Source organism: Ammodytes marinus, assembly GCF_949987685.1.
Source record: "Ammodytes marinus genome assembly, chromosome: 5".
In the NCBI taxonomy this organism is placed as follows: Eukaryota; Metazoa; Chordata; class Actinopteri; order Uranoscopiformes; family Ammodytidae; genus Ammodytes; species Ammodytes marinus.
The window spans coordinates 26,425,181-26,449,150 of record NC_137234.1 but is presented as its reverse complement, the minus strand read 5'-3'; the positions used below and the strand labels follow the sequence as shown (position 1 = coordinate 26,449,150).

The 23,970-nt window shown below is 41.8% G+C and overlaps 1 protein-coding gene across 1 annotated transcript in view; it reads right to left on the bottom strand.

The window, feature by feature from the left end:
* Nucleotides 1–23,612, bottom strand: part of zcchc14 (zinc finger, CCHC domain containing 14) — a 31,455-nt gene extending 7,843 nt beyond the window's left edge. The window contains exons 1-9 of the mRNA XM_080027449.1: nt 22,742–23,612; nt 20,383–20,589; nt 10,328–10,556; nt 6,480–6,550; nt 6,261–6,332; nt 5,851–5,915; nt 5,128–5,306; nt 1,699–1,735; nt 1,211–1,610 (exon numbers count right to left, since the gene is read on the bottom strand). Coding sequence (XP_079883575.1) covers nt 1,211–1,610; nt 1,699–1,735; nt 5,128–5,306; nt 5,851–5,915; nt 6,261–6,332; nt 6,480–6,550; nt 10,328–10,556; nt 20,383–20,589; nt 22,742–23,242 — 1,761 coding nt within the window. The 5' untranslated portion in view covers nt 23,243–23,612. The remainder of the gene's footprint in view (nt 1–1,210; nt 1,611–1,698; nt 1,736–5,127; nt 5,307–5,850; nt 5,916–6,260; nt 6,333–6,479; nt 6,551–10,327; nt 10,557–20,382; nt 20,590–22,741) is intronic.
* Between the last annotated feature and the right edge of the window lie 358 nt (nt 23,613–23,970).

Genomic DNA, 23,970 nt, shown 5'->3' with positions numbered 1-23,970 from the left:
AGGGAACTCTCGAGCAAGCGCAGAACACAAACTCAAATATGCGATATGTGATCCTGTATACATGTAGGTAGAATGCAGACTATGAACGAGGTAGGGGAGAACGGGGTAATTTGTCACACGGGTTGGTTGTCACAATCGTTATATCTCGGAACCAGAAGGCGCTGTCTGTGAAATTTTGGTATGTAAATATCCACAATTGGGATCAGAGGTCACCTACATAGTCTTCCTTGGAGTTAGACTGCTGAATTTGAGGTGAGACGATTGTTTGTGTTTTTCATGTCAAATTGAAAATATTTAGCTCCTCAGTATTTTTCTTCTAGGCTTTTACACAATGGGTTTATAACAAAACACTTGTTAACCATACAAAGTGTGAAGGGTAAACTATAGTATAGATTGTGGTTAGCAAGCTAATTAGTTGTCAGATGGTTGTTGGCCTTGATGCTAGCAAGAAATTCAAGTTGGGGTTGGTCGTCACATTTTTTGGGGGGTTGGTTGTCACATGTTATCTCAAGGCTGCAGCAAGAAAAGGAACCCAATAACGAAAGAAATTGTCAAGCTGTATCCTCACTGACACCCCAGAGAAGGAAAGAATAGAGCAGGAAAAGGCAGCTAGCATGCAAAAGAAAAAAGGGCAACAAAATCAAAACAACCCAGTGCATCCCAAACTAGACCAGCTGCCAAGGCTACAGTAAGTTATGTAGGCCTATTTGTCAACTTGACAATGCAATTAAACTTTCAAATTTAGTTCTACTTTCTTGCCTTCTTTTTAAGATTATTCCCATTAAGATAACATTGTGACAAACAACCCCATAGTGTTTGACAACCGACCCCTTGATGTAAAAATTAAATATTTATTTTAACTCTGGCTATTTCGGACACCTATTGATGGTTAAAAAAAAATATATATACGAATGATATTGATTTGATATTGCCAAATTAACATATTTATTCAAACATTTCTGAAAAAATAGTTTTATTAAAAAAAGATTGTTTTAATGTAAGCAATCAACTGCTGAAGTTTCATGATAATAACTATAAGTTACAAATGTTACCCTATTCACCTGCAGTGTCACCCCTCCATTACAACAGCCACTAAAAAGCTACCAATAAAGGTCTATCACATCAAAAAGTATCGAATTTCAACACACCCAGCCCTACTACCTATAATATATCTTGTACAAACACATGACAGGATAGAAGGTAGACCCACCTCCTCCATGGTGAGCTGTTTGAAGACGGGGTAATACTTATGGAGCCGCAGCTTGCGGAGCCAGTCCAGGATGCCGTTCTGCTCCAGAGTGTTGGGCTGGCACTGGGCCGCTGTCTGCAGATGGGATTGGGGACGGGAGTGAGAGTGGGACGGGGAGTAGGAGAGGGACTGGGAGAGAGAGTGGGATGTTGGCTGGGCATGGGACAAGTGCAGGGCCTGGGGGTAGAGCTGTGGCTGGGAGTACGCTTCACCTCCAGTTACCATGGAGGGAGGCAGGGAGGACAGCTGGGGGGGAGGGAGGGGAGGAGGAGGAAGAGAGGAGACAAGAGGAGAAGGGCGAGCCAGCACAGAGCTGTGGCTGCTGACCACTGGCTGGACACTGGCCACTCTGTACACCGCTCTATGGAGGGGGGGGAGACAGGTTGAGTGGGCAGGAACTATGTTGATGATGGAGAATGATGGAAAGACAAGGAGGGAAGAGGTCTCACCTGTTGGTTCCTCTGTACTGAACCGTACAGCCAAGTTCTGAGGGACAGAGTGAACAGACACAATACCTTTATTATCTTCAAGTTACAGCAGGGTTAAACACATTCAAATGAGCCTTGTTTCCTTTGGGTCGCAAGCACACACACAATCCCACAAACCCCGCTCACACACAGAGGTAGAATCACATGCACACACACTGCCGCTGACAGCTATAAATACTCTCGGGGTCACACTCTTAGAATCAAACACACACACCAACCATGAGGTCATCACACTCCAGGCTTCCCAACACAAACATGTCATGCTGAATTCCCACACCAGACTAAAATAGACTCCCTCCAACACCTTCCAAAAAACTAACAGTGAAAACCCTCTGCCTGCTGTCTCACCTCTTCACTACCCACCAACCAACATCTACACTCACAGCCTTATCCTTCACATCACCTATTTGTAATACTTTGCTCTCTCTATGGCCCGACCGATATGGATTTTTGTGCTGATGCCGATTATTTTCAGAGAAAAATTACGATAACGATTAAAATGGACGATTTTTTTTTTAATCCCCAAAATATATATCGAAACATTTTACTTTTTTGAACCGTCAAATTATATAAATACTTGTTACTGTCGATAGGTGTACAGAAACTATTTATTACTTGAAATATGCATTATCTAAAAAAATAATAAAGTGTTACAAATAAGTGACATGACGCATTTTCTAAACTCAGACATTAAGCATTTTGTTTAACTGCACTCAGGGCCGCCCATAAGGGGTAGAAAGTGGGAAGGCTTTCTAGGGCCCAGCCACTTGGGGGGCCAATGGTCTTTGGAAGCCAAGAACCTAACTAAGCTAAACTTTATTTTTAGATATTTATGTCAATATCTATTCAAAGTTGGGTGTTTACACAGAGCCGCAACTCCGCTTACGGCCATTTAAAAAGCAGTAGAAAAGCAGAAATGTTTCTCCTGCTTGGCACAAAGGGTTTGTGTGCCAAATGGTGACAAGATTGTGTTTTGATATCAAACAGTTTTGTCTGGATTATATTTCCTGAGTCGTTCCTGCTGATGGAAAACATATGTACCTGCTACTTGTGTCTGGGTGTGGCTGTGAAAAGTATTTGGACCCCATGAAAAAACAGGTTGGGTACCTTTTGTAGTTCTTCTACATTCTTATAAAGAGGACAGGCTAGTTACTCTGTCATTTTCCTGGGTCTACAAACAGGTTTAAATTATCTCTCCCTCATAAATTTTTGTGAAAAAGAATTTCCCTTTGGGGACACTAACTTCTAAAGGCTTTGACGTAAGTCTTCAGGATGACCAGTTTTTCAGAAACCTGGCTAATTGACCAACCAGCCGGGTCATACCACAATGAAGCTGACGAGCAGCATCATCCTGTTTTAATTATTGCCTTAACCACCCAGGTCCTGCTTTCTGTATTGCTTAATAAAAATATTAAAAAAATTATTATTATTTATTGCATAAAAAATTAAAATAGACCTAAAAAAATAAGAAGTTGGAAATAATTGAAGGAACAGATTTGAGTTCAAAGATTAAAAACTTTTTTTGTAATGATTTCAGTGCTTTTGCAGTGATGAGAGGAGAATGAACGAAGCCTAAATGTTGCAACCAAACATAGGCCAACTTTATAGTTTTGAGGGTAGATTGGTTTGGTTATTCATGTAGAGAACCGCCTTTTTTTCAATTGTTTGTGAAGAATTTGTTGTTGATGTTGTTTTTTAAGTGTTATTTATTTCAACAATACCACCAACAGATTTCAAATGATTTAATGTCATGTGCAGAAATACAAAAAAGTGCAATATTTGGTGCAGTCAATTAGTGTAAATGTATCTTATACCAGAAACTAGTAGCATAGAAAACGTGCAAATTGTGAAAAAAACTGTTTGCTTTAGTGAATACTAAAGAAGAGCAATGTCTCTGTGTGAACTGATTATTTTCTAGAGATCTGTTGATCTGTTAAACAATTGTGTGAGTGTAAGGGAATCAAAATAAATTGGTAGGTAGGCTGGGCTAAGTCAGAAATGTGCAACTATTTTAAAATGATAATGAGCCCTTGCTCTCCCAACTGTCCCTGCAAGTCCCTGGTTGATAAGATAGTTAGTCTATCTACAAATACATGTATGTGTTTATTGAGGGATGAGCGCACTCACACTCATTGTTGATAGGAGTAATGGGTAAGGGGGGCCCATTGACTGGAGGTTTTCGGGGGCCCAGCCATGTGTGTGGGCAGGCCTGACTGCACTCAACCCTCTGGAGCTCCCTCCCATCCAAACAGCAGCATCTCAGACTAAGTAAATTCATTCAAAAGTCAACTCAAAACTCACCTCTTTAAGAAAGCATAATGACACCTGACTCCACTCCGAACCTTATCTTTAATTTGTCTGTATTTTGTTTTCTTTTTCTATAAGTATGATTTTCTATATGTATGATGTAAAGTGTCTTTGAATGACCTCCAATAAAGCACTGATAAATCGGTCGGTCCCTAGCTCTCTCATCCCAAACATCAAGAACCCAGACATGACATCTTCCATCTTGCTTCGTAGCTCCTCGGCACATTAATTCCCTGCATCTAAGAATAGGGTTCTCCTGTTGTATACCCTCGCTGCCCTTTAGAAAGACTTGTTGGTTTTATAGACTCTGCTGCCACACTCATGACGTGCAGGTTAAACATATGTGACCATCTCTGCTACATGTCATCTCCAATTCAAGGCGAGACACGGAGGGAAAAAACTAAAGATTAAGAGATTTTTGGCTAATTGCTTCCGTAACATGTCTTCATTCTAGTATGAATAAAAGGTCCAAAATGTGCATTAAAGTGTTTATTTGACTAAAATGTGTCTGTTTGCATCTTTTTTCTCCTATACAACCACCTTTAAAGCCATGATCTCCAAATTAGTTTTTTTTAAATAAAAAATCTCAACTTCTTAAAGATGGGATGGGAAACTTTTTCACTGTAATATTTGGCAAAAATGTCATATTAGCCATTCAGCTATATGTAGGTGAAGTGGTCTGAGAATATCTGCTCATCACTTTGCTCTCCCCTGCCTCTGTGTGCCGCCCCCCAAAATTGCCACCACTCTTGTACACTTTGACCAATCAGAGCGAGGCTCCGATTCTCCGTTCTTATTGGCTGTTGGGACTGTCCAGTCACTTTGGCACCGACGTTGTTGCGTCAGTTCACGACCCTAGCAGTCTGACAGTTTGGCACTACGGTAGCCAACAAAAAGCAATGTCTTCAATCAACGGCCAATTTCCCGTTTAACAACAACTGCTTACACCGCTAAGACAGCAAGGATACGAGGAAAGAGTGGGAAAGACACTACTGGCATACCCTATTTACATGCAGAAAAAAGGAAGAACCCCCCACCCAACCACACACACACAATTAACGATAAAACTTAATACAGACTTACTAGAGGTGGAGTTGAACGGACAGGTCGGCGCTACGGGAGCAGTAGGCAGAGACGAGGGTGATGGATGGAGGGATGGAGGGATGGAAACAGGACTGCTGGGTGAGACGGGCAGGGCGGAGGTGAAGAACAGCTGGACACTGTGGTGGTGGAGGACGTGGCAGGGCAGCGCTGTCAGACACCTGGGGCGCAGGCAGAGAGACGGGGCAGGCAGAGAGACAGGAGAGCAGGGGGTGGGTGAAATGACAGGGATTCAGAAACACAGGGAGGCCGAGATGCTGAGATGTCGGGCTTAAAAGGGACTCCACTCAACATCTCATAGCTACAGAATACAGGTGCATCTAACAAGTTGATTTGTGCATAATATTAATGCATCTTAACATGCTCTACTAAATGTCACATATTATGCTCATTTTAAGATTCAAATTTGTAATTTGGGTTTCTACTACTGTAGAACTGCTCCACATTATGTTCTCATACATTTGATGCAGTACCCATACTTGCCAGTTGCCAGGTGTCATGCTATTTCACTGACTGATAGGCAAAAGGCAGTAATATACCAAGAAACTTAGGAATGCACTAAGAGAGTTCAATGAGGAACGAGACTGATCTAAAACAAACATAGATGAAAACACAACAGGTTTTGAATTATTTCCAAAAGAAATGATGACAGAGGACACTTTTCATGGGAGAAACAGACAGGGAGGGTCTCACTGAGGGACTCACCTGGCGTCCAGCTCTACAGACTGAGGGAGGAATTTCTCCACGCGATCGGGAAATGCTTGTGACAGCTTTAAAGAAAGAAAATCTACCGTTAAGACAGATACACACTAAACAAAGCACACTGTGTCACTAAGACTCTATGCCGACGATACTGAGCTATTTATCCCTATACAACCTGAATGTTCATACAACCTGAATGTTCAAACAGCCTGATGCTTTATATAAATAGGAACAAAAGTCTGTTTGCCATAGTCCAATCCCAACAGAGGGGAACGTTCTTCATACATTCATAATGTGATAGGACTTAACAATTAATCTTTAGTGTCTACAGTACTTAAAACATTTCACTATTCTAAAGAATGTGATTGTAAAAATCAATCAGGGAAAGTGTGTGCTTCAGTGGTGGCCGTGACCTGTGACAGCAGCTCTGTCACCTCCTGCCGAGTTCTGATGATGGATGACACCAGACCGTCTGACCAGTTGGCCTGGAGGGGTGGGAGTGGAGAGGAGGAGGGTGGAGGGGAAGGAGTGGAAAACATGAAGAGGTGTACTGTTGAACATTTGTCAAAGTGGGCAGTAGTCAACGAAAGGTGTGTTTGTGTGTGTGTGTGTGTGTTTCCGAGTAGACCCACCTCGAACACATATTCGCTGCCGTCCTCAGACTTGTGTGTCACTCCCCTCAGCACCACCCTCTCGATCACCACTGAAAGTGGTGCAGAAGGTTTCACAGATGATTAGGCACACTTCACTTCATGTGTGAGACGGTTTGCTGTGACACATCAGTTGTTTAAGGGTTGATTACTTTAAATGGCCTGGAGGCGTTTCAACTTGGCCTACGCTCAGAAGTAATAAATAACGTGAGGGCAAAACAAGAAGCTACGAGGGAAGTCATTCAAACATGTCATCAGGTGCTACCACACCAACTGCGATGTTTGCGCTTCTGGCATATTAGATACCTAACCTTTTAGGATCATATAATATTGCAATAAATAATCTTAATATATTTGGTTGAATTAAGTCACGTGGATAATGTTACAATTCAAAGAGCAGAAAAGCTTTCCAGCAATACTGAATGTCTGTATGATGTAGGAGAATGGGCAAAAATGGCAGTTTCTAAATGTGCAAAGCTGGTAGAGACGTACCCCAAAAGACTTTCAGCTGTAATTGCAGCGATAGGTGGTTCTACTAAGTATTGACTCAGAGGGGCTGAATACTTTTGCACACCACACTTCAGTTTTTTTATTCACAGAAAAAACCATGTATCATTTTCATTCCACTTCACAATTATGCACAACTTTGTGTTGGTCTATCATATAAAATCCCAATATAATACACTTACGTGTGTGGTTGTAATGTGACAAAATGTGGAAAAGTTCAAGGGGTATGAATTACTTTTGCAAGCCACTGTATGTGTGCACTGACACTCATTTTCCTTCTGGACAGAAAGTCTGTCCAGAAGGAACTAGAACTGGAACTGGAAGCTGGAACTGGCTTTCGAGACTATTGAGGCAGTTACACCTACAAGGCCTCTACAAAAGTCTGCCAGCAAATCCTCTCTTGTGGTTCTGAAATGATTTTCACTGCAGTCAACAATTCTGCAGAATACATGGTCAAAATCACTTTTTGTCAAATTCAGTGAATATCTCCTCATAATCTGTGTGCGCCAAGAAAAGAAATCCAGTGTTAATAAACAGCCGAGGCTCTGTAAATGGGCATGTTGCTATGGTGGGCCTCCTTTGTTTACACTTTTTTTTTACATACCAGTTTACAGAGCCTAGGCTGTGTTTTAACACCAGATTTTGTTTTCAGCAAACGAACACACAGTACAGACAGGTAGCGGATCGTGAGGAGATATTCAAAGATTTTGACATAAAGTGATTCTGACAACAAGCGTTCTCCAGAATCGCTGACTACACCTATGAAACAATGTGCAAACATATTTGGGAATATGTGTGCATGTTCAGGTTCAGGTTCAGGTTCAGGTTACTTTATTTGAACCCGTAGGTAAACTTGTTTTGCAGTTTAAATTGGGCTTCCATTACACACTGTTTCAGACTAAACATACAACACAAATGGGACAGTGACATGAACAAAACAATGTAAGTGCTCCATTGCTAATCCCAATGAGAACACTTAAAACTGACCAGGATAAATTAGATAGTAAAAAAAAAATGATAAAATGATGGTAGGGCCATGACAAGTCTCATCTTTCTGGAGGAGACTTAACAATAACAGAGTCCTCTGCATATTTAATGATGGTCCTGTTTTCGTATTTACTTTGACACATGTCGGTGTACAGGATGACAGACAGCACACATCCTTAAGTGCCTACTAATATGTCTGGATGCATGCCCCCAGGTGCAGAGGCAGGTCAGGACTGCTCTACTGCTTCAGGATCCATGTCATTAAATAGAAGGGATGAGAGTGAGTTGCTCTGATGGGAACATTACAAAGTTGGGTATGTGTGTCGTCTGCACAAGACCTCCAAGAATGGAATAATATTAGACTCCAAGAACTCTCCATTTAAAAACACAAAAGGCATGCTGGAACAAGCAGCAGGTGGGGGGGGGGGGGCATGAGCGGAGGAGGAGACCAATTAAAAGAAGGATAAAGGGGAAAAGAAAAAAAAGAGCTGTTCACACACACACACACACACACACACGTCCCTCACCACATTGCTTTGTGCCTGTCGGGCAGCAGCTGTGGAAGGCTCAAAATGCCGCCTGCCATTCACACTGATCAAGGCTGCCACACACACATCCTACTCTCACACACACAATATGAAACACAGGAGTGTGTGTGCGTTACATGGTGATGACATGATCAAAAGAAGAGTGTTAGTTATCTCCTAAAGAGTTAATACTGTCTATCCATTAATCCATCTCATGTTGCCTCTTTGTCCTTATAACTTTACAACTACAATTTCAGTGTGTGTGTGTGTGTGTGTGTGTGTGCGTGTGTGTGTGTGTCCGGTGATGCTGGATACAGTTATGTGATGTGACCATGAGGTAGTGAGATAGTTTGGTATTATATTACAGACAGAGGTATGAGGCCCAGACAATAACAGACTGGCCTGCAGAGGCTCGCCCCCTGAAAACCACAAAGTGTACACCAGCCGGTCACTGTGTGATTGATTTCAAATGAATAATATTGGGAGGATATATCCACAGACTCATGTTTCATTTTTGACATAATCCTCACTGAAAAAAACTGTTCAGGTTCTAGTTGTGAATCTTATGGTTCCTTTTCACTGCACACATCTTCCCTGCATTCCAATCCCAATACTTCCCTACTATTTTAGTATGCCAGAAAAAGATTTAGGATGTCCCGATACATGCATGTTAATTATAGTATGCTGAAAATACATAAATGCCCCACTAACTCCGATAAAATGTTTGAGTATTCGTCTTTATTCTTGACATTTCTCGACATAATGAGAAAAAAAACGTCCTTATCTTATTTTTTTTTCGCTCCTGTGGCCCTAAAACTCTTCTGTACTTTAGAATGTAGTGTAGTTAAAAGAAAAAGTATGTGATTTGGAACGCAGGGTAAGCCACAGCAGGAAAAGCAGAGGGTGAAATAAGGTCTGTGGCTCAGTTCCAATCAAGTGTAACAGTAAGCTGTGAGCATGCACTTGCAGGACCCTGGAACTAGTTCACCTGAATGGAATGCAGTCATTTTTAATGTTATCCATTACCTGCCTTTTTTGCTGCTATGACTACTAGCTTCTTTTGTAACTGACTACATTAAAAAACTAAAACTCAAAGATACAGATGTTCTTAAATCATTAGTTGTATGTCAACACTAGAACAAAAGACGGTGTATAATGGTTTGCTTCTTGAACCGCACAGTTATTGAACCATATCCACCATGCATTGATTAAACCTTGTTTCCATAGCAGCATCGGGAAGCTACTTTTAGCAAACAAACTCTCATAAACCAGTATTTTCCCCCCAGACACCTCTGAGATTTGTTTTCTTATCACCCCAAAGTTTGTTTAATTTTTTTAATTTAATATTAGGAATGTACTGTATCAGCGTATGACAAAAAGGTTGATTCATCATACTTGAAGCAACTAGAAATACATCTTAAAGGTTAATCACAAGAGCACTGACGGATCATCTGAAACCATGTGCACTGCGCGCACACGCACGCACGCACACACGCACACGCCTGAGGGCAGCATTCTTTAAGCTTAGTTTTAGTGCTCAGATGTGCCAGCATGCCACATCTTGTTCAATCCGGCTTTACTGAGTGTATTGCATGACACACAGTATTGCAAAGACAGAATGTGGGGGTGAGGGGACATACATATAAGTCCCACAAACAGACAGACAGACAGACAGACGCTAAGATCAAGACAAGTATAGCGGCATACTAGAGAATATTTACATTACACAAGCTGGTGAGTGAAGCGACTATTTAAAGACCGGAATAGAAAAAAACAACAACTTCTGTAACGACTGCCCAAGCAACTCACCTTTCCCTGCTTTCCCCTGGTGGTTCATGGTGGGTGCCGGTGCGTCCTGGTCTTGCCCGGCAGGTATAGGAGGAGGCAGGTGGGACCGAGGTGGCGGTGTAGGAGGGGATGGAGGTGGAGGAGGATGAGGGAGCTCTGGGGGATGGGGAGTGAGCTCCTGGCTGAGCGCTTGGTCTGGCCGTCCGATGGAGCCCTGCCCCGAGACAGCACAGGCCTCTCTGGTCTGGTTCTGGAGGGCAGGGGGGAGAGATCATTCAGCTAAAGAGAGGGTAAACCCATAGGAGGCACAAGTCAGGGAGAACTTGATACAGTGAAGGACAGCGTTAAAACTCCTCACTCGCAGGTGTTGTTTGCACAGTGGAGCATGTGTGTGTGTGGTACCAATATATAACAGTGACCTTAAGTTGGCAGCACTTTGTTTACTGATCATGGGTCAACTAGAAAGAGGCAGATAGGGCTTTTTTCTGCATGTGCTTCCTGCTTGACAGTCCCCAAGTTGGTACAAAAACAAAACACGACACAACATTTAACAGCCACCTTGATGAATGCAAACGCTTAGGCTCTGTGTTTGCCACTGCTTTAACAAACTGGAACCAAGCAAAGCTCGGTCCAGGGCTGGCAGTGTAGAGCAAACCAATATTGAACTGGGCTGGTCCACTTAAGGGGACAGCTTTTATTTATAGCAACGTCCTCGAGGAGCAGTTGAAGGGAAAAAGAGATGACATCTGAAAACCCATTGAAACCCCGTAGGAGCTGCCTTTAACTGAATGCTGCTCTGAATAAAATTGCGATTGATGTTTTTATTACTCAAAAAAACCTTGAGAAATGCTCCCACGACTCCAACAGAACTGTTTTTTTTTCTCCTAGGACAAGAATCAGCTACTTGCAACACATTGGCAAATTATTGTCATGTTGTAACAATTACATTTTGGAAAATTCCCCATCTTCAGAGGATACTGTTATTTCATGACAATCTTTCAGTCACAAGTTTTTGTCATATCAGTCTGTGTTGGATGGACTTTCCAATAACTTCTCATTCCGCTAGTGGTTTCCCCACTTCCCTGGGGGGGGGGGGGGGCTTTCACATCTGCAGTGCGGTGCCTTTCATGTAATCCAGACCAACAGGAAATCAATGATACAATATTGTGTTTCAGTTCTGGGCGGGTTTTTATTCACACTGGCTTTTTTACAAGCCACCAATAGGCATGAAGTTGACGCAGACTACCAGGTACCAGGTACCAATTTAATTGGACATTGTTGGGTCATCCTACATCATTAGGACAAACATAGGGAAATAATAACACACACACACACACACACACACACACATTCTACTAGAGCTGGGACAATAGGTTATTTTCATTATTGATAATGGCATTTCAATTCAAACTTCAATGAAATGGTTCATGTCTGAGTTAATGAAATGTCCTAATAATGCAGGTGTTATTGAAAGAACAACTTTAACCTGCAGTGCCTAAAAAACCTAAAAAAAAAAATCACACCCAGCCTCCTTCGTCACATGTATGGTCCCATAGGATTGCTATGAATATTTGTATACACATTTCATTTTCAACTTCAGTCCTTCCTATAGAAAAAAAATTTAATTTTAATTTGAACGATTTTAACCCTTAAAATTCCAGCTGCGTTACATGAGTTTTTTTTAATGAAAAAACACAGAACATTTATTAAAAGCAACATACTTACTTAGTGCAAATAAGATTGTTTAAGAGGGGATTAACAGATAGTGGTAAATGTCAAGAAATAGCTACAAAATTGATTTTAATGTTTTTTTTGTAGTTTAAGATTTAAAATGTGCCACCTTAATAGTCTCCTTTGTTACATGTACATCTAAGGATTGCCATGAATATAAAAAATAATACGAATACATTTTAAATCATTTATTTTCTTACACATTTATTTTTAAACTACTATACTATGCTATCACAGAACCCAGAGAGAACATTTTAGCTGAACTACTGCATTTGTGTGTCCTGCAGTGGCCTAAGTAGCAGAGGAGGGCAATATTAAATCTCAGCCTGTCATTGAAACCAATGGCATATGAGAGAAAATGGAAACATAATACAATGTTGTTGATCATCAGATTGCAAACACAACAGGAACTTCAAAGCAACTTCAATTATTTGAGCCACATACACAGCATCTGTTAGTCATGGAAATACCTCCCCTGCCATTTATTCCATGGTTGTTTTTTTGTCACTTCAATTTGACGAAATTAAAGATCACATTTGAATTACTAATCGACTCTATTTTACACTGCTGTGGGCAGTAAGCTCTGTATAATGTATGGAATGTAAATGTAGTGGTTCGGTGGGATGTTCCTAATACTTGCTGTAATACATAGTTATGTTTAAAGCCATGTTGTTAGACACAGTGTTTATATCTACAACTGATTAAATAAAGGTTTTCTACTTGTCTAGAAGAATCCCTCCAAATGCTGATTTCTACAAATAATCTATCGAAAATAACAAGACTACATTAGCTTGTTAAAGTGAGCAGCTCTCTATTTTTCAAAGGGAAAAACCCAAAATGTGCTATTGCCAGCAATCACACACACACACACACACACACACACACACACACACACACACACACACACACACACACACACACACACACACACACACACACACACACACACACACACACACACACACACACACACACACACACACACACACACACACACACACACACACACACACACGCGGGAGCAGATCTGAAAACAATTAAGTGTGCTACCGCCACATCCACATGTTTCTTGCCCAAACTGCCAGCCCTGTGCTCTGTCTGCAGAATGTAGGAGAGGGAAGGGAAAGTCGGAGTCTTTAAGTACACTAGTAAGTACACACAGTCAAAAATAAAAAGCAATCATGAGGGACAATATGAATATGCAAGATTACAGGGGAGAAGCAGAGGAAAATGAACGAGCGTGGTAAAAAAAAAAAAAAATCAAGACACGTTCCGGAGATCTGGACACTCAGCATGTAATTCTCCCAAAACACTGCTAGTAGCAATCATGCAGTAAAAACAAAAAGCTGTCTATAAACTATAAAACACATACTGTGGGCTGACAGCAACGCCTCCCTCCTCTTCTGTAAAAGTCAGCTCCACTCTGTTGTGAATTCCGACAACGGCATTTGCTTTTATAGCTACATAAAGCACTCATATAATAGGGCGATTATGCAGATTTAAGCAGGGCCCAGCAGATGTGGCCTGTGTATGGGTATCTGCTGTTTTTTTTAACAACAGCATTTTCTGTCGCTAGATCCCGCTGGAGAAAAATCTAATATACAACCATTTTTCCCTCTGGAGTGACTCAGCAATCCAGCTGCTTCGTGTTAAACAACGCTCATGAACGTTGACTTTGAATCCTGGAGGAAGAGCCGACTTCTGTGGCTGATGCAGCACTAAAAGTAGAAAGTATCTCATGTGCCGTGGTGGAAAGTAACTAATAGTTAGAAGTACTTTTGTTCACGAGTACAAGTAGAATTTTGAGGTACTTTAATAGAGTATTTTAAAGTGCGGTAACACAGTTGCCCAGCAGTTCAGAGATACATTGTATTCGAATTAGGGCTGTCAAAATTATCGCGTTAACACAGGGTGATTAATTTCTGGAATTATCGGTGTTAATTTTTTTAACGCATTTAACGCATGTGCAGAATGATCCGCCCCGTACATCCCACCGGCTCTGTCTTACAGTCACTCTATAGTTGTGGCTGACCCAGGATCAGTTAGCCTGGTCCAACCAGACCATCGTACTTCATTTCATTTGTACAGAAGGTCTGGAAGTGCTGTAATTGGCAAACGTTCACTCACTTGGAGGCGGGTGTCTGTCGAAGTTTAAAACTATTGGATCTGCCCAGTGCCACTCTGGATTAGCCAACCAATCGCATCACGTTTGGTCGTCACGTGTGTCATGAGCCGGCTTTTGACGGTGCGTTCCAGTTGGACAGGGAACTCGGAAATTTCCGACTTCACTACATATTGTAGTCTATGAATCTACCGGTACCTGGCAACAGTAACTTGTTAGAGCCTAACGTTTAGTTATTTGGACGAGAAAGGTTTTAGGCGTCCATACTTTCGCAAGCAGATGCACTGGAACACAGACAGGTCGGAACTCGGAACTACCAAGTCGGAAATCTCCTTCTTCCGAGTATAAAGGAACGCAGCATTCAACTGAAACTGGAGTGCGACTTCGACGCCATCGTTCTCAGCCACTCGCTCTGTTCGCTGATTGGACGATTGTAGATTCTCCGGAGAAAACTGGGAAATGCACTGTACACCCAGACTGACTACTGAAGGGAAAATGAAATTTGGCCGGAAGTAGGCGGGCGGAGCCAGGCTAAGGATCAGTAGCTGCGCGCAGCCGAACATAGCAGCACGTTAGCCCATGCCGTGTTTTAAGGTTTTAAACTGCTAACGGTCACGTCTGTGTCGGGGGCATAGATATAAAATCAACTGCCGCGGGTGACAGTTGATGTCGGGAGCAACAGGAGGAGAAACATTATCCGCTCTGTTCAGAGCCCGCGAGGACACAAACGTCTGCAGTTTTCAGAGGTGTGTGTGATCAGACATCAACATAACGTCGGCTTCCTGGCACACATGAACAGTCCCCTAGGAAGCGGTCGCGCGTACAAAATTGACAAATTTACAAAAACGCGTATTTTAGTGTGATTTAAATTTACTTTCAGTATTAAAACCATCATTTGGATTTTCAATTAATAAACATACTAATTTTAAATGTACATATCCACCTTCTGTCATTTATCTTATCCGTTCATACAACAATATACAGAGAAAATTCGAATTTTTCGGGCATATTTCGAATGGTAAAATTAATCGTGATTAATCGTGATTAATCCACAGAAAATGTTTTAATCGTTTGACAGCCCTAATTCGAATATATGTATCTTACAGGTGTAGCTATTAGTTGCTTTGGAGATGGAGAGCTTACATACAATCATTTGATTAATTGTTAATATAGAAGCATTGTTGAGTTCTTATTTCACCGCTGATGATGTGCTACTACTTGAATGATTGACTGGACCATGATGTATTTATGTTACACTATACTTCCAGTGCACTCACACTTTGTCTACAGCCAGGCCTGCCCACACAAATGGCTGGGCCCCTGAAAACCTCCAGTCAATGGGCCCCCCTTACCCATTACTCCTATCAACAATGAGTGTGAGTGCGCTCATCCCTCAATAAACACATACATGTATTTGTAGAGAGACTAACTATCTTATCAACCAGGGACAGTTGGGGGAGCAAGGGCTCATTATTATTTTAAAATAGTAGCACATTTCTGACTTAGACCAACATACCTACCAATTTATTTTAATTCCCTTACACTCACACAATTGTTTAACAGATCAACATATTTCTACAAAATAATCAGTTCACACAGAGACCTTGTTCTTCTTTAGTATTCACTAAAGCAAACAGTTTGTTCACAATTTGCACATTTTCTATACTACTAGTTTCTGGTAAGATACATTTACACTAATTGACTGCACCATATATTGCACTTTTTTGTATTTCTGCACATGACATTAAATCATTTGAAATCTGTGGTATTGTTGAAATAAATAACACTTAAAAAACAACATCAACAACAAATTCTTCACACACAAATGAAAAAAAAGGCGGTTCTCTACATGAATAACCAAACCAACCTACCCTCAAAACTATAAAGTTGGCCTATGTTTGGTTGCAACATTTAGGCTTAGTTCATTCTCCTCTCATCACTGCAAAAGCACTGAAATCATTACAAAAAAAGTTCTTAATCTTTGAACTCAAATCTGTTCCTTCAATTATTTCCAACTTCTTTGTGCCTTGTGTCTTTCTTTGCATTAAGAACTTTTTTAGGTCTATTTTTATTTTTTATTTTTAGAAACAATACAGAAAGCAGGACCTTGGTGGCAATAATTAAAACAGGATGATGCTGCTCGTCAGCTTCATTGTGGTATGACCCGTCTGGTTGGTCAATTGGCCAGGTTTCTGAAAAACTGGTCAGACTTGGCTGGTCGTGTCAACCTGAAGACTTATGTCAAAGCCTTTAGAAGGTATAGTCCCCAAAGGGAAATTCTTTTTCACAAAAATTTACATTATGTGGACAGAGAATTTAAACCTGTTTGTAGACTCAGGAAATTTACAGAGTAACTAGCCTGTCCTGTTTATAAGAATGTAGAAGAACTACAAAAGGTACCCAACCTGTTTTTTCATGGGGTCCAAATACTTTTCACAACGACACCCAGACACAAGTAGCAGGTAGGCCTACATGTGTTTTCCGTGAGCAGGAACGAGTCAGGAAATATAATCCAGTCAAAACTGCTTAATATCAAAACCCAATCTTGTCACCATTTGGCACACAAAGGGTTTATAGGATGGATTATGTTTGAAAGAGTTACACTCCGCTGTGATCAATCTGAAACATTTTGAACATTTCTGCTTTTCTACTGCTTTTTAAATGGCCGTAAGCTGATCCGCGGCTCTGTGTAAACACCCAACTTTGAATAGATATTGACATAAACATCTAAAAATAAAGTTTAGCTTAGTAAGGTTATTGGCTTCCAAAGACCATGGGCCCCCCAAGTGGCTGGGCCCTAGAAAGCCTTCCCACTTTCTACCCTTATGGGCGGCCCTGTCTGCAGCAGAGATACACACTGTTACAGCCTTGAGTGCAAGCTGTTGTGTCAAATATCTGTGTACAGTAGGCAGCAGTAGGCCTGGCTAAAAGCTGCTCTACTACTAGATAATGTAAGCCACTTCTCTGGTTTACAATGAAAACCCTGTCATTCCCTTTAGAGCGCTGAGGGAAGGAAAGAGAGACGGAGAAAGAGAGAGAGAGAGAGAGTGAGTAAGAGCATTTATAACTTCCTGGGGATTCACTGGAGACACACACACATGCACACGCTCCCAAACACACACACACACACACACACACCACAGAGGGTTGATTTCAGCATAGAGAAATGTGCTGACCTGCACTAAAGCAGGAGCCAAGGGCAACAACACACTAAATACAAACGCTCCTCTCTGAGCTGGGTACTTTCCCTTCACTACTGCTGCTCACACATGTTCAAACAGTGTGCCTGCCTGCGTCTGTGCGAGCATATACGTGTGTGTGTGTGTGTGTGTGTGTGTGTGTGTTTACATCTGTGTGTAAGGGAGGAAAAATACCCAACGTGTAGCCTCTTCCACTTTCTATTTGCTTCTCTCTTAATCTTGCTCACATTGATAAGAGTATCAGTTTATTTCTCTTCCAAACAAAGTATCCAGAATCCTTTAAATAAAAACTTGTGTAGCCCTCTGCAGGATGATCCCAAGTCTGGCCCTAACAGAGATTTAAAGGTGGAGTCAGTGATTCTGGAGAATGCTCGTTGCCAAAATCACTTTTCGTCAAAAACCAGAATGGCTGACTCCAGCGAATAGTGAAGCAGCACTCAGTTGGCTGCATCAATGGGAAATCCCCTCCTCTCTCTCCCTCCCTCCCTGTGATCTTCACTCTTCATTGCCACACTTCAGAGGCAGAGGAGGGACCACATTTGCTTGTAAACAACTTGTCTTTTCCCTTACTGACCTCTTCTATCATCCATAATTGGAGATTTTATTGTTGGCCACTCATCTTGTTGTTAAGACAAAGGCACCCGTTTTACAACAAGAGCACATTTCACACCATTTATCACACGACAGGGATTTGGCTGGCTGCCAGTAAGAAAGTTATTGGTTCAAACTCCACGTCCAGCTCCACAAGCTTGGGGACTAGTTATTATAAGACTGCCAATAGAAAGGGGAATCATGACCTACTGGAAAGATTCCTTATTGTTTTTTTTGTTTTCCCACGTGTGCTTCAACACTAAAAAAGTCCTTTGTCCATCGTGCCATCACACAGGAGGGGTGAGGGGGGGGGCAGGAGGAGTATAGTGGACGGGAGGGGGGGGGGGAATAGAAATAGAAATAGGATAGGCTGATCGAACATAATAATAACTTGCATAATCTATTTATTGCTACACACTCCATTTATTAAACAAGAACAAACACAAATATGATATAATAATTGCTGCTAACATCTGCTGCTGCTGCTTCTGTTTTAAATGTATTTATAAGTATAAATCTGTAGGGGAGAACGGGGGAATCTGAGGCACCGGGTAATGTGAGCCACCCCCTGTATCTAGGCAACGGAAAACATTTGTGGTCATGTGAGATATATGTTTTCAAGCCCCTCTCATTTCCCCATGGCCCTGAAAGAGAGGTCCTCATGATGCTGTGGTAAGCATGTTTTTTTCACCAAAATAGGTATTTTACATGTAAAAGTAAATTTTCTTGCTGTCAACTTAATCAACTGTTGTGCCAAAGCAAATGTATTCAGGTAGAAAAACTTCTATCATACGTGTTGATGAACTACCAACATATGAAACCATGTGATGCTGATAACTGAAGATTAGCCTGAAATGCTAAGAGAGGTAGTTTTTTCTCAAATTGTGGTGGTGGGGGAAAGTGAGCCAAATGCTGTGGGGGAAAGTGAGCCACTGTCTCACTTTCCCCCACCATGAGGCACCAGTTAAGTTTAGTCTTAAACACATTTTAATGTAATATTACATAACATATGTTTTGTTTTAATGTCATACACATTGTAGAAAAGCCATCAAGCCAAGGAAATACACCAGGAAGACGACCTGGGGCAACAACACGGAAAGAGCACCTTCTCATCTTTCCCTGTAACCTTCAGGGCTGGAATGTAGAGTAGGCGTAGTTGTAGAGTATGACAGGCTGATGTTATGATTCAGTTGGGACTTCTCCTGTGTTCTGAGTCCCAGGCTGTTCTCGCTGGTTCTGATTTCACTGCCCTTTGTCTTGAAAAAATTCTCCTAATGCCCATTTCTGGGAAACTTCCTGAGTTACTGGGACATGTGTAAATTTGAGTCATAAATCATTTTAGCTCCCTTAGAGGGGAGCAAATGTGAAAAGTGGCTCAGATTACCCCGTTCTCCCCTATTTACTTTTTTACCATATCTATTGGTGCATTTTAACTTGTGTTTTTCTCACTTGTTTTTTGCATCTGTTGTCTGTGCTACCGCTGCTGGAATTTTATATTTCCCTGAAGGAACATTCCCAAGGGATCAATAAAGTATCTAATCTAATCTATCTATCTATCTATCTATCTATCTATCTATCTATCTATCTATCTATCTATCTATCTATCTATCTATCTATCTATCTATCTATCTATCTATCTATCTATCTATCTATCTATCTATCTATCTATCTATCTATCTATCTATCTATCTATCTATCCCTCTCATACACAGAGGTATCACGGTATCTGCACTGCTTTTCATACAGTACAGAGAAGCTGTGCGCAACACAGACGGTAAGAATCACTCCTATTCATTGATGGAAACATGCAGACTGATTGATCAAAGTTCCAATGTGTGATCCATTAGGGAGATAAATTACATTTGAATAGTAAAATAACAGTTTTGCATGTTTTATCTATTTTAAAATCCTTTTGAAGCTGCCATGTTCAACCACCATGTTTCTACAGTTGCACAGAATGGACAAACCTAGCAGCCTTACTTTATTTATTTTTTTAATATATAATGGGTGTCCGCCGGAAATGCAGATGTTTGAAGACAAAGTACAAGTACTATAAAATAAAATCCTAAAAACATCTTCACCTCATCACTTGATATTGTGGAAAGACTTGAGGCAATGGTGGATAAGGCCATCTTTAGTAACTTGCTTCATGTCTTTCAAGGCCACCATAGCTTCTGTACACTCTCCAAAATGGAGGGGTTAACAAGGTAGTGTTGCATTCTTGAAAGTCATTACTAACATTCATTTACTTTTTGAACGTATTAACGTGGCAGCCCATTCATATAAAAATACCAGAAACACAGACAACCTATCAATAAAGTTTTTTCAGTTTTATCTCTGTGTTATTTCTTGAGGAACTGAAACTTGCTCTATCACTAAATGTACATGAGCACCTCCAAAGCCCACTGAACTGCGTCTGTGTTGCCTCCTACCTTGTGCCAGCAGGTGCAGTGTGTGTGGCAGGCCTGACAGGCAGACAGAGGCAGGAAGGCAGCGCTGGCTTCAGGCATGGAGCAGCCTAGAGGCAGGGACATGGTCTGGTGGGGATAGTGGTGGTGTGGCTGAGTGTAACAGACAGACGATCTATCCACAGCAGGGCATGCTGCCGGAGCCTCTCCTCCTCCTCCACCACTGCTCACCTGCAACAACCAACATGTTGAGTGAGATGCCACAACGGATACATCAAGAGTACCACATGGCAGTTGTTTGATCTCTTTTTCTACTTATCTAGGTCTTTTTTTATCACAAGAGACAGAAAGCTCTTTTGCTGTTTTACACCGCCACTTTTTTTAAACAGTAAAAGGATGTCTGGGAAATGCAGTGTTAGTGGTATCTGAATGTAAAGAGTATCTGTAAAGAAGTTAGGCAGGCAACATTTTTTGTATTTTAAATGTCCTCGATTAAAAACTAAATGAATTGGCGTGACATAATTATTCACATTAAAATAGAAGTTGAAATATTTGTGATGGAGAATGCTGAGTAAAAATAACCTAGTTCTCTGGAGACTTCATTAGAAGTAATGTGTGGTGGAAGTTCTGTAGGCACCGGGGACTGCTGAAACATGTCATCATTTAAAAAATCAATGTTTACCATCATGATAAAGCAATGTATGCTTTTTTAACAAAGTGTGATACGGCTGGAGTAGGGAGAAAGCATTGAAATAATAGTTGGTGACAGGTGCTCACTTAAAGTGCAATAAATGACAGAAGCCATCAAAATCCATCAGTAAATGTGAGACAACTGGTTTAAAAAGACATACATTATTCTATAGGTCTCGCTGTCAGCTTCACCTAAAAGCATGTACTTTACTCTGCTCTGCATTGAATAACACATGAGGGCAGCCTGTCATTGACTTAAGGTCTCACCTGTCATTTGGATGTATGGGTAACACAGAGTGCTGTACTTGTCTGCTGACATATTTCCTCTTTCAGCATTCAGAAAAGCCTGAGATGACTTTGGCTCTCTCACCTGCTGCTATAGTGACTTTTCTTATCCTCTCAGAGGTAGCCCGGACTCGTGACCTGTTAAGTGGGCAGCGGATGTGGGTGATGATAACTCAAGAGCTCAGAAGAACCCTGGCCTGCACTGGCTGTGAATTTACAGGACTTATTTTAACCTGAATGGTAACAGGCAGCCTGCAACGTTTTTTTTTCAGACAGTGGGGGGAACCGTACGTCATCAGTCAGCCATTGAGAAGAACGTTCACTATTAGCGAATGGGTTTTTGTTTGTGCTATTCACACCTGATAGAAGCCACACAGGGCTGTTGATTGGAGCTGCTTTCACTCCCTCTGACAGAGTGCTCACATGGTAACACACTAGCCTTTTAGTATGCGAGACATTGTATCGCCCTGCTCCAGTCTGTGCACATGTACTGACATGTCTCATGTAACAGGTGTGTTGGCATCTAAGTGAGAGACTTAAAGTGGACAGTTAAGACGAGACACTGAAGGCAAAAACATTGTTTTTCAAGCACTGGTCAATTTATAGACATGTTTCCTACTTGCTTCCATAACGTGTCTTGTTTCATACTAATATAAATCAAAAGGTCCAAAATTTACATTCGTTTTTTTTTGACCAAACCTTGTCTTGTCTGCCTTGTCTGTCTATATGTTTATCCTGTACAACCATTCACTTTTTCTATACGTCTGAAGCAAAAATCTCAAATTATAAAGCACCAAGTTCTGTGAAAAACTTTGGACACTTATGTTGTAAGTTAACTCTGGCTTCATCCAACATCTAGATTTTTGTTTTAATTACTAAGATATTGTCAAATTTGCCTTTTTATTATAACATCTCAGAAAAATTGTAAGTAAAAAAAAAAAGTTTTATTTTAAGTAATCAACTGGCAAAACTTCATAATGATATCAACTGTCCCTATTCACCTGCAGTGTCTCACCTTAAATTGCATTTGTGTAAAACGGTGCTCTGACTGTGTGTCGGGTCTTGTCACATGTTGCTGAGTGGCATTTCTTCCCAATAACATAAGACTCCTAGGGCACAGTACTTTCCAAAAGCACCATCTGTTCATTTCCAAGTATTAGTATAGGCCTACTCTACTAGTAGGTTATAACTAAATTGATTGCATTGAATAATGTTAGCAGTGAAATATTTTCACAAATAATTTTTTTCTTCACTACAAAAAAAAGGGTCTTTGTAAATTAAAAGGGATAACTCATTTTGTCATAGGCAGTCTGAAAACTGGGCCCGTGCTCTTTCCTCCTGGGAACCCCGTGAATGTTAAGGCGCGAACTTTCTAGAGGCTCTCATCCACTTGGAGCATCCCTCTCACCTGAAAGACGTCCTGGACGTGGCTCAGCTGCTGCCTCAGCACCTGCTTCTGATGGAAGCTGAAGGCCGGGTGGTGGGAGGCCATGGTGAATAGCAGGAGAAACTGCTCCGCGGTCCTCCCGTCGTTCAAGGCCAGGCCGTAGTTATTGATGACCGTGTCTATGTGAGTCAGGGTCCGGTACAGGACGCCTGCCGCCTCCCTGTTGTCCGAGCCGAGCAGTGCGAGGGACACGAGCAGTTTGCTGCGCACCACCTCGTCCGTGATGTTGGTGAGTCCCGACAGGTCAACGGGGTTGTTGGCTTTGATCTCAGCGTCACGGAGGGAGTGGTAATCCTTGCGGGCCAGGTCCTCCAGGCACGACCCGAGGAAGCGGAGCTCGATGGGGACGCAGAGGTCCAGAAGGCCGCACAGGAACTCTGCTCTCTGGGCTGAGGTGAGCGAGGAGAACCAACGGTACACCCCCTCCCTCTGGACACAACTCCGGCTCTCAACCATCCTCATACACTCTACTGGGACTGTTATTAATGTTACACGTTCAACTAATTCGTAAAATTCAGAACAAAGGGAGCGGGTGTGTATGAGAACGTGCGCAATTACCCAGGCGCGCGTGAGCGTCTACACTCTAGTGGCCATAAAGTCCGAGCTCATTTGACAACTTTGGCTGAACTCAGAGACTGCCGCCTCACACTTCAGACAGTTGTTGTTTGTTTGTTTGTTTGTTTGACACATTTCGGCCATAGAAGTTATTTGAAAGGAGCAACAGCGGCTTTCTTCGTTGTCGGACCGGGCAGCGCAGCAGCAGAAGGCCTTTCCGAACCATAACCTTACTTCATATGCAGTCAGCCAGAGTGTTTAGCACGGCAGCCAGGAGTCCCTCCGCCGTGTCCCTCCCCGCCGGTCGGACCGCTGACCCCCCCGCCCCCTCTGACAGAATGACAGACAGAATCAAAACACACCGCCCCATTCAAGGAGACGCTCACCCATACAGAATTTTTTTATGTGAGCCGTCCCGGTCTCCTGTCCCGCAAGGCACAACGAGTCCTTCCTGGAGAGTTGTTCCTCTGTCCTCATGGTTTTCCAAGTCGCGCGAGGGGCCTTCGGCTGAAGTCCCAACCGCTAGCAAGACTGCACTAGTTAAAGTTTAAAAACAAAAACCTGCGGCTACTGCCGCTGCCGCCGTTGCCAATGGAAATAACTTAAGACCAATTCCGAGATATTACCTCATTAAA